The 11,484-nt window shown below is 37.6% G+C and overlaps 2 protein-coding genes and 1 pseudogene across 2 annotated transcripts in view; 2 read left to right on the forward strand and 1 right to left on the reverse strand.

Annotated features, from left to right (window-relative positions):
- Positions 1-1,304: 1,304 nt before the first annotated feature.
- Positions 1,305-1,670, forward strand: LOC112012999 (uncharacterized). Its single transcript, XM_024045383.1, has one exon. The coding sequence runs from the start codon at positions 1,305-1,307 to the stop codon at positions 1,668-1,670; it is 366 nt and encodes a 121-aa protein (XP_023901151.1).
- A 4,103-nt stretch (positions 1,671-5,773) lies between these two features.
- On the forward strand, positions 5,774-7,484 carry LOC136062214 (pleiotropic drug resistance protein 1-like; annotated as a pseudogene).
- Positions 7,485-8,730: 1,246 nt separating this feature from the next.
- The window catches only part of LOC112012927 (pleiotropic drug resistance protein 1-like), a 5,449-nt gene continuing 2,695 nt past the window's right edge, over positions 8,731-11,484 (reverse strand). Inside the window, exons 2-8 of the mRNA XM_065761024.1 lie at positions 10,919-11,200; positions 10,493-10,809; positions 10,206-10,369; positions 9,834-9,937; positions 9,585-9,741; positions 9,349-9,512; positions 8,731-9,233 (exon numbers count right to left, since the gene is read on the reverse strand). Coding sequence (XP_065617096.1) covers positions 8,868-9,233; positions 9,349-9,512; positions 9,585-9,741; positions 9,834-9,937; positions 10,206-10,369; positions 10,493-10,809; positions 10,919-11,200 — 1,554 coding nt within the window. The 3' untranslated portion in view covers positions 8,731-8,867. The remainder of the gene's footprint in view (positions 9,234-9,348; positions 9,513-9,584; positions 9,742-9,833; positions 9,938-10,205; positions 10,370-10,492; positions 10,810-10,918; positions 11,201-11,484) is intronic.

Here is an 11,484-nt window from a genome sequence, read left to right on the forward strand (position 1 = left end):
ATTTGATCAAGACCTATGCATGAATCCTAGTGACTTGATAGCGTCGGCTTCCTACTAAGATAGCTAGTGGCTGCACAGGATAAGGCTGAAAAAGAAGTAGGTAAGCCTCAACCGGCCCAACAGTAGGCCTCCTCTCCAAGATTTATCAAATTCTAATGGGCTGACTACAAAACTTAAGCCCAAATGAATTCTTAAACAACATAAGCCCACAGTTCCTTCCCATTTGATTTCTTCAGCTAGTGTTAAAAAGAGAGAGCACTTCCCAAAAGATATTTTAGATACCCCAGTTCATCAAAAAAAAAAAAAAAAAAAAAGAGGCGTTAGCTCTGATGTTTCTTCCCACTAGTGTTAAAAAGAGAGAGCACTTCCCAAAAGATATTTTAGATACCCCAGTTCATCAAAAAAAAAAAAAAAAAAAAAGAGGCGTTAGCTCTGATGTTTCTTCCCTCTCTAATGCTTCATCGGTGGTGGCTGTTCCTCAGCCCTGCCATTTGCCATAAATTGTTTAAGCTGGAATTGCCGTAGGCTTAGGAACCACTGGTGAGTTCGCGAGCTTTCAAGATTGGTGAAAGCAAAAGGCCCCACATTACTATTCTTAATGGAAACTAAGAAGAAAAAGAGCTATTTAGAGCATTTGTGGTCCGTTTGGGTTATGATAATCTGTTTATAGTCCCTCGAAGAAATTTGAGTGGGGGCTTGGCTCTTCTCTGGATGAATGAGATCGATCTCCATATTAGGACCTTCTTTCCTCACCACATCGATGCAGTGGTGAATCCAAGAATTGATGACACTTGGCATTTCACGGGGTTTTACGAAGCTCTTGAAGTTGTTAACCAGGAAGATTCTTGGACACTACTCCGTCATCTAAGCACTCAACTTGATTTGTCTTGGGTGTGTATTGGAGATTTCAATGAGATCACAAGGTTGGGAGAAAAATCAGGAGGCCTGATTAGGCCGGAGAGGCAGATGCGAAGTTTCAGGGAATGTTTGGATTTTTGTGCTTTGAAGGACTTGGGTTTATTGGGGTTGCCTTATACATGGAGTAATCATCGCTTTGATGGTCTGGTTGTGTGGGTGAGACTTGACCGAGCTTTGGCTTCCTTGGATTGGTTTCAAAAATTCCCAACAACCCGTTTGCATCACCTGCCAGGTTTTTCCTTTGATCATAAACCTATTTGGTTATGTATTGATGACTTAGTTGTCGTTTTTATAGACCTCAGAGGCCATTCAGATTTAAGGCAATGTGAGTAACTGATGAAAGATGTGAGGAAGTGGTCCATTCTGCGTGGGACATGAGCTCGGATATGGACCTTATGAGTAGTGTTTTGGTGAAAGTCGGTCATTGCCAAGAGCAGTTGTCTATGTGGAATAAAAAGGTCTTTGGGAATGTCCGTTGGAAATTAACCAAAGTAAGAAAACAATTGGAGAAAGCAGAGGCTCGTTCCATGGCAGGGGGTGGGAATGACAGGCTTGCAGTACTGAATGAGGAGCTACAGAAACTCACGACCTTGGAAGAACGCGTGTGGAGTCAACGATCGAAATCATATTGGCTGATATATGGTGACCAAAATACTAAATACTTTCATTGTAGAGCTTCAGAGAGGAATAAAAGAAATTATATTTCTAGCATAGAGAAAGCTGCAGGTGTCTGGACTGAGGAAGAATCTTAGGCTGGGGATATATTGCTTAGTTTCTATTCTAATATGTTCTCGACAAATCCCACTCAATTTGATCCTATCCTATCTGGTGTGGAATCAAGAGTTACCGAAGCCATGAATACGAAGTTGGTGAAGCCTTTCGAAGTAAGTGAAATATATGCAGCTATTCAACAGATGGACTCGAATACATCTCCCGGACCTGATGGTCTTCCCCCTCTATTTTACAAACAATTTTGGAATAAAGTGAGTGGTAAGGTTTCAGAAGCTGTTTTATCAGTCTTAAACTCAGGTATCATTCCTGATAAGCTTAACCATACTTTCTTAACTCTTATTCCAAAAATCCATAGTCCTCGAAAGGTATTTGATTTTAGACCAATTAGTTTGAGCAATATGTTGTATAAGATTATTGCAAAATTGCTGGCTAATCGCTTAAAACCTTTGCTTCCCCATCTGATTTATGAGACTCAGGGCGCTTTCTTATCTGAAAGAATTACTATTGATAACATTTTGATTGCTCATGAGAACCTGAATTCTTGAAAGAAAAAAGAACAGGCAAGCTATGCTATATTGCATTAAAGCTCGATATGAGTAAGGCGTATGATCGGGTGGAGTGGGTGTTCTTCGAGAAAATCATGTTAAAAATGGAGTTCTACCAAAAATGGGTGGCTCTAGTTTCGGCTTGTATCAGATCAGTCATGTACTCAATCTTGTTCAATGGCCAGCCCCACGATCTTATCACACCATCTAGGGGGCTTCACCAAGGTGATCCCCTCTCGCCTTATTTGTTTTTAATGGTCACTGAAGGTTTACATGCTCTACTCAAGAAGGCTGAAGAGAGTGGAAATATTAAGGGGGTCTCATTATGTGTTGCGGGCCCTCGGGTATCTCACCTTCTATTTGCAGATGATAGTTTGGTGTTTTGTAGAGCAACTATAGCTGAGTGTGTCCAAATCCAATCCTTGCTATTTATGTATGAACAAGCCTTAGGTCAGAGCATAAATAGAGGTAAAACCCGTATCTTCTTCAACTCAAACACTCCTCATAATCTTCGGAATGCCATATCTGTCTTTTTAGGAGTTTTGGTGTTACATCGTTATAAGCATTACTTGGGCCTCCCATCACTGGTAGGCAGAGAGAAGAAAAGATCATTTAACCTTATAAAAGAGAGAATTTGGAAAAAGCTAAAAGGTTGGAAGGAGAAGCTCCTCTCCCAAGCTAGCCAGGAGATTCTTATTAAGGCGGCTATTCAAGCAATTCCCACTTACGCCATGTCTTGTTTCAAGCTCCCAAAAGGATTGATTAAAGAAATTGAGACTCTTGTCAGAAAATTCTGGTGGGGATATAGAAGGGAGCAGTGGAAAATTCATTGGGTGAGTTGGGAGAAGATGTGTCGCCCCAAGAATGAAGGAGGTTAGGGTTTCTGTGACTTATCCATTTTCAATGATTCCCTCTTAGCAAAGCAGGTCTGGCGGCCTCAAACTTGTGAGAATTCTCTTTTCTATAAAGTATTTAAAGCCAAGTTTTCCTGAATTCCTCTATCATGGAGTGTACCTCCTCAAATAAGGGCTTATATGCTTGGAAAAGCATTCTTCAATCTCGCCATGTTATCGATGTGGGAGCAGTTGCAAATCTGTCCAGTTAGAGAAGCTAAATGGATTCCCTCTCTGTCTACAGCGAGAACTACCTCCCCACCTGTTGTGCTTCCTCCTACATCAACGGTGAGTGCTCTCATTGATACTGATTCCCATTCATGGAAAGTAGATTTAATAAGGCATGAATTCCTTCCTCATGAGGCTAATATGATTTTGGGTATTCCTCTACGTGATCATATTATCCCAGACAAGCTGGTATGGCTCCCATCCATGAATGGTAGTTATACAACTCATAGTACCTACAGACTAGTAGTCTATGAAGCACGGGTGCGTTTCCAGACTCAGGTGTAGGTGTGTGTGCGAGACTTGGTAATTTTTGAAAAAATAGGGTGCAGGTGTGACGATTAAAAAAATTATTAAAAATATTTATATTTATATTTTATATATTGGTAAGCATGATTTTTTTATATAATAATAATAGAAAACTCATATAATAATAATAATAATAATAAATAGGTAGTAATAAGTACACAAAAGTTTTTGACACTTGAATAGTTGAATTATTGATAGAGGTATTAAAATAGATGGAGCTTTTCATAAATAAATAAATAAAAAAGAAAAAAAGAAATAGGAAAGATGTGGCTTAGCTGTGGCTCACGTGTTTGGTCTGAGAGCACAAACCCCAAAATAAAGCCTTTTAAGTCGAAGGCATTTGACAAAACTTATCAAAAAAAAAAAAAACAAAAAAAACAAAACAGGGAGAAATTATAAAGTCCTCTAGTGGACAAGTGATGTGGTCCATCATTCAACTAAAAAATTTTCACTTGTTTAAAATTGCTGAGTCAATAATTAATTTCTGTTTAAAAAAATTTTCTAACTAACAATTTTAAACAAGTGGAAGTTTTTTAGTAGAATGGTGGACCACGTTACTTGTCCACCATATGGATCTTATAATTTCTAGGCTCTGGAGAAAAAAAAAAAAAGGAAGAAGAAGATGAAGAAGCAATGATGAAGAAGAAGAAGAAAAAGAAAGGGGTTAAGGCCGGTGAAATTGTGACGGCGATAGTAGCTATCTTGTATCAATATCCACTGGTATTTTCGGTTTAAGTTTTTTTTTTTTTTCCTTAGTAGCCAATTTCCTTTTTCCGGCCGAAACACATCGATATTCGGCTGATGCGAACCGATTCAGCCTGAGTCAGCATGAATCAGCCCGATTCGGCGCAAGTCAGCGCATATTGCAAAACGAAAACGAAAAAAAAAAAAAAATGGTCACGGCTCGACGTGCAGGCAGTGGCGTCCCTCGCGTGTCGCTGCATCGGACACTGGTGCGGCGGCCATTTTGCCACGTCCATGCATCCCAGCTAGTAGTTAGGGTGGCTAGGAATTTGCAATCTAGCTGTTCATCACATGACAAGAACCATGTTTTGTGGACTGGTATTTGGAAGCTTCAAGTCCCTCATCAAGTTAAACACTTTCTTTGGTGAGCATCTCGTAATGCCGTACCTACCTTATGTAATCTATGGAGGCGTATGGTGATTTCTTTTTCTACCTGCACTAGCTGTCATTGTGAAAATGAAGACACAATGCACGCACTATGGTACTGTAGCTCTCTGCTGGTTATATGGAAGGATGATGCAATGCTGATGAAGTTATTACGGTATAAATTTCGTGATTTTGATGCTTTGCTGGTACTGGTGTTCTCCATGAGGAATCGGCTTAATATAGACTTGTTAGCATTGTTTTTCTGGCTGATTTGGAGAAATAGGAATGCTCGTGCTAAGACAGACAAGTCAAAGGGAGCTTATAACCATGATTGACCTCATCAAAGCCATGACAACATTTAGTAAGGAGCCAGCATTTTTGTTTAGTTCAAGAAAATGTTCATGGTAGCTGAGCGAAGTGTTGTGAATGCTGATTTTGTATCCTTATATGATACTATAAACTTTTTACAGTTTACCTTTTCTGATTGGTAAGGAATTTGAGCCAAATAAAAGCAGATTGAATATTCAAACAGTGTTTTATGCAGTTTTTTGAAAATGAAAAATGTTTGCAGATGTTTGTTGAGGAAGTTATGGAGCTTGTGGAACTGAAACCGTTGAGGCAGGCATTAGTTGGGTTGCCAAGTGAGAATGGCCTCTCAACTGAGCAACGTAAGAGGCTAACAATTGCAGTTGAGTTAGTTGCCAACCCCTCCATAATTTTCATGGATGAGCCAACCTCAGGGTTGGATGCTAGAGCTGCTGCTATTGTTATGAGAACTGTGAGGAACACTGTTGACACTGGAAGAACAGTTGTGTGCACCATTCATCAGCCAAGCATTGACATATTTGAAGCTTTTGATGAGGTGAGAAATACTAATACATCAAAATGGTTGGAACTTTTGTTCATATTCTCATCTGTATTACAGAATGACATGTTTAAAATGACATCGCAGCTATTCCTAATGAAGAATGGGGGACAAGAGATATATGTAGGGCCATTGGGTCGCCAATCTTGCCATTTAATCCAGTATTTTGAGGAACGATGTTACAGAATGTCAGGAAATACATAGAGTCAAACTTTTAACTCTAGATCTTGATCTTTCTGAATATTTGCTAATACAATTACCTCTCTTTTATTTTAGGGAATAGAAGGAGTAAGTAAAATTAAAGATGGTTACAATCCTGCAACTTGGATGTTGGAAGTTACTTCATCAGCAAATGAAACAGCTTTGGGGATTGATTTTGCTAATGTGTACAGAAATTCAGAGCTGTACAGGTAGATTTACTTTATATAATACTTGACTAAATTATCAAATCAAATCTGTCCCTACACTTGGATTAAAACTACCCATTTTTCTACCCCCACCCACTCAACAAAAAAAAAAAAAAAACCTGTATATCTGAATGGCATAAATTTCAGGAGAAACAAAGAACTTATTGAACAATTGAGCATCCCTGTTCCTGGATCGAAGGAGCTCTATTTCCCTACTCAATACTCACAGTCATATTTCACCCAATTCATGGCTTGCTTATGGAAACAGCATTGGTCATATTGGCGCAACCCACTATACACATTTGTAAGATTTTTCTTCACAACTTCATAGCCCTGATGTTCGGGACAATGTTCTGGAAGCTTGGCTCAAAACGTAAGTTACAACTGAGGGAACAAAGAATGATATATTTGTGCAAATTCCTCCAGTTGCTTTGGAATTTGAATTAACTTTCGACATTAATAAATACAGGACAAAGCAACAAGATTTGTTTAATGCAATGGGTTCCATGTATGCTTCCATTCTCTTTGTTGGCGTTAAAAACTGTAATTCAGTGCAGCCAGTGGTGTCTGTTGAACGAACAGTCTTCTATAGAGAAAGAGCAGCTGGGATGTATTCAGCACTGTCCTATGCGTTTGCACAGGTAAGAACAATTTGTCAGGCTTTTGTTAACTTAGTTATTCTCTTAAATTCGTTTAGGAAGACAAACACTTAGATACGATCAATAGGTTTGTATGTTAAAAACTGTGTTTTTACTTTTTAACATGATACTTTACCTTTGTTTAATTATGCAATTTCATCTTTTATTGCAGGTTCTGATTGAATTCCCATATGTTTTTGTACAAGCCTTGGTGTATGGTGTTATTGTGTATGTATTGATTGGATTTGAATGGACGGCTGCTAAATTCTTTTGGTATATATTCTTCATGTATACCTCACTATTGTACTTCACCTTCTATGGCATGATGGCTGTCGCTGCGACACCTGACCAAGACACTTCTTCCACAATTGCCTCTGCATTTTTAGCAATCTGGAATATCTTCTCAGGATTCATAATCCCACAAACTGTAAGTTTTTTCCACCTTTAATTATTTCATCTGTATTCACCTTTTTTGTTCCCTCTCCTTTGATTTTTTTTTTCCTACATTGTCAACAATAGAGGATCCCTATTTGGTGGAGATGGTACTCTTGGGCATGTCCGTTTTTTTGGACCTTGTATGGGTTGGTTGCATCACAGTTTGGAGATAAAAAGGACATGCTGGATATTGGTGAAACAGTGGAAGATTTTGTGAGAGACTATTTCGGTTTCAATCATGATTCCTGGGAGTGGTTGCAATTGTCAATGTTGCATTTGTAATAGTGTTTGCATTTACCTTTGCCATGTCTATTAAAGTGTTTAATTTCCAAAGGCGATAGATGTCAAATTTTGAAATATCATGGAAGAAGATGAGAAAGGAAAAATGGAAGAAATTAACTCCATCACTAAGTGTGTGTTAGGCAAAAATTAAAAAGCCAGCTTATTTTACTATTAACTTATTTTTGCTATAATTTATGGTCCTACTGTATTTTTGGTATTATTTATTAGTCTCACTGTATTATTTCAGCTAACTTTTATCTTTATTTATAATACTTTCAACAAAATAAACGAATTTCAAACAAACTCTAAGACTTGTTGAGATTTGCGGCGGCAGAAGTTTTGTCAATACAAATTAAATACTAAAAAAAAAGCTATCTTATCAAATGCTTTGTAATAAATCTTACCACAAAGAAGTAAAATACCAAAGAAGTTATCAATAAAATAGAAACTTTATGGATAATACATTACACTCACTTTGATGTACACACCACTCTCAATGCTATGCCACTCAAGTTATCAAATGCTACCATTTGTAAAAAGTAAAAACAACACTTATTGGACTACTACACTCTTCTTGGATGCAACACTTCCATTGGATGATTTGATAATTGATACAATCCAAAGCTAGCCTTTTTTTTTTTTTTTTTTTGAGATAACAGCCCTGAGGGCAAACTTCATTCAAAGAAAAATACAGGAGTTACAAAACATCATGAACAACTAGAAGAGCTATATCTCCAGGAATGGTATCAAACCAGACCTGTAGCTCACAGCCGGACTTAGAGCATCTAGCTAAATGGTGGGCAAGTTGATTGCCTGATCTTTTAACATGATTGAAAGAAATAAAGTGAAAATCCCTAGCTAATACTAGAATATCCTCAATGACAAGGCCATACTCGGGGTTACTAGCATCTTCTCTACAGATAGCTTTAATAAGAACCTCTGGATCACCTTCAAAGATGCAGTCCATTGCAGATATTTCTTTTGCGAACTCCATAGCCCTTCGACAAGCCAAGGCTTCAACCGTAGCTGCAGAGAAAGGGAGCGGGACTCTTTGAGACAAAGCTGCACTGACAGTACCTGAACAGTTTCGGACTACAATGCCCATACTTGTAGAATCCAACTCCTTGAACAGTGCGGCATCAAAATTAATTTTGATGTGAGGCAGAACAGGGGACACCAACGCACTAATCTATTTCTGGGCATATCAGCTCGGGCTGGAGAGACTTGGACAGCTAGGAAATCCGAGAGCAAGTCCTTTGCTGTGTCTCTGATCCGATGTAGTTCAACTTTCTTCTCTTTAAACCTGGCCATGGAAAGAGTTTCTTTTTTTTTTTTTTTCGGTGACCAAAAGGCAAGAGTTAACAAGCTTATAATAGAAAAAATTCATTACTCCAAGCATGAACTCAGGCCTTAAGCGAACCCTGAGTCTGACTATATAGCTCAACCAAATTGAGTTTGACAACCTACTTCACTCAAATGGGTTCCCTTATAACATCTGTGAATTGCAATCAAACAAATACTTTCATGATTTGGATACCAACCTTCCTTTTTTGTGAATCGACATCAGGGGATAAACGAAGCCATGCTGAGTAGAGCAAGGACTCGTAGACAGTTACATTAGGAGAGTGGATGTCGTTTTGCTCACAGTATCCAGAAATTCGAGCAAATGTTTCTTGCTTCTTTGGATACCCAGAAATTGTGATTTTCCCTTCAATGTATCCACCAGTTTTTCTACCAGCCAGTACATCCATCAGAGTTGTTTTTCCAGCGCCAGTTACACCCATCAGTGCTGTGAGAACTCCTGGCCTGAATGCAGCACTCTCACCATTCAAAAGCACCAATTTATCCTCAATAACACCTTGATTCTTCATTTCCTACATAGTTGTTTTAATCAAATAGGTATCATTTCTTTGCACCGAATAAATTTGAAAAGCTAGCACGGGAAGCTATTTCACTTCCAAAATGTTTATATTATATGTTACAAGTTACCTGTGGCATGTCAACGGAGTACTTTACTTCATCGAAGGTAATGGTATGTGGATCAAATGGAAGAATCATTCCTGTTTTTCTGCTCTGATTGACCTCTACCGAAGCATCTATACTTCCATTGCTTTGAGGTTCTGCTGATATTACAGATTGTGGCTTTCCCAAAGCTGCACAACGTTTTAGACAACATTACTACATAACCTCTCACTTGTATGTGTCAATAAGGTAGAGGTACCCACGATTGAGATAAGTGAGAGCCAGAGTGAAGGCAGCATTGAAAAGTAATACAAATCCAATTAACGCCCCTACTCCTATCCAATACCAATATGCATGTGGAAAGAATCCACGGGACTTCAAAACTTCAATTCCTAGTGGTTCCGTTGAGTTTGGGAGAACCTTTAGCAGAAAAACAGGTTCAAATGTCAAAAATTTCAGAAGAGATATTGTAAAAAAAAAAAATGTTTACAATGACCAGTTTAAGAAATTACATGTCTCCAACTCTTCCCAAGAAACTCGTTAACTACTATAGCATTCTGTGCATACATCATCGGTGACATCCAGTAACCCCATATCCACCATTTCTTTATGTTCTCTGTGGGAGTACGCAATGAAATAAGAAGTAATAGAAATGATTTATCCAATTATAATAGAGAGGGAAAATTTTAGGTACATTACTTAGGTGCTATTCCTTAGGTTTCTCTTTTAAAATTCTGCCATATGGATTTTTACTCATGAGATTGAAGTGTATTTTTCAGTTAAGTAGTCACATGACTTAATCTTAGGTGGGAAACCTAAGGAACAACAGCTAAGGTATTGTACCTAAGTTTTGTCCTAATAGAAAAGCCGCTTATTATATATACCTCTTGCTAGGACAAAGCCACCCAAAGCAAACAGTATGACCAGTGCAAATGATCCAAATGTGGTGGCAAGAATCAGGCTCCCCCTACCAGTTGTCGCAATAAAACGAAATAATGAAGAAGCCATCTGGTTAAGAAGTATAAGAAGAAGGAACTGCCTAAAAAACCTGCAATATGAACATGGGCAAATATATAAGTTGAAAATGGAAAAAAAAAATGTGAAACATATCTTTGTAAGTAAACAAAAATGTAGCATGATTTTATTTTATTTTTTATTCTTTATGTTTTACCTTACGGGACTTGGATCAAAGCCAATGACATAATAGGTAATGAATACCCAGGCAGCAACTTCTACAAATGTGATAGGAATCTTAACGATCCATGGAGGGAGAGAATATACCCATGGAGGATAGAATAGGAGCTTCTTTTGCTTGTAGAAAACAGGAAGCTTTGCAACGGTCATGGGCATCTCAGCAATACCATTAAACAAAATGACAACAAGACCATAGAACAATGCACCAGTGTAGATTCCTCCATCTTCCACTGAATTTCGATGCATCTTAATCCGTAGGAAAGTTGTCATAGCAATCATTGCCAGTACCGTAAGCTAAAAGCAGAAAAGAAAAAAAAAAAGTTTACATTGAATCATATTCATGTATGGTGAAATTTGATATTGAAAAGAAATTTTTTATAAAAAAAATACTATAAAGCTTTACTTGGATGAACTTGAAGATGTAGACAAATGAATTCCTCTTCATAAGCAAGAATTCTCTTGACAAGCAAGCTTTCAACAGCTCCTCCTTTTTAACACCATACTTTTTTGTTGTCAAAGAAGCTGGATGGCTCTTAGCCTTGTCAAACCGAGCTGCAAGTTCATCTCTGAGTTTCCATCCCACATGGGAAGATTGGAATGCCTCAGCAAATTCCTTGACTGTAACAAAATTGTAGGGCTTGTCTTTCTGTGCCCAATACTGCTCCTGATCTTTATATGAAGTCACCTATAAATTGTTATACATGAATTCAAATATGAGATTCTACTTGTAATGCTTACCTTTTTAGAAGATAATAATACTATTAGCATATATGAGACCAAAACAAAAACAAAAATGAAAAAAAAAAAAAAACTTTATTTAAACTCACTTCTTTCCACCCATATTAACCAAATTTTTTTTTTTTTTTTGAGCTTTTTATGTTTTGTTGATTTGTTTTGTTTTTAAGTCATAAAGAATTTATCTTCCTGTTTTTTTTTTTTTTTTTTTTTTTTTTTTTTTTCATTAAAAAA

The sequence above is a fragment of the Quercus suber genome, unplaced genomic scaffold (genome assembly GCF_002906115.3).
Source record: "Quercus suber isolate HL8 unplaced genomic scaffold, Cork oak 2.0 scaffold_392, whole genome shotgun sequence".
NCBI classification, from domain to species: domain Eukaryota; kingdom Viridiplantae; phylum Streptophyta; class Magnoliopsida; order Fagales; family Fagaceae; genus Quercus; species Quercus suber.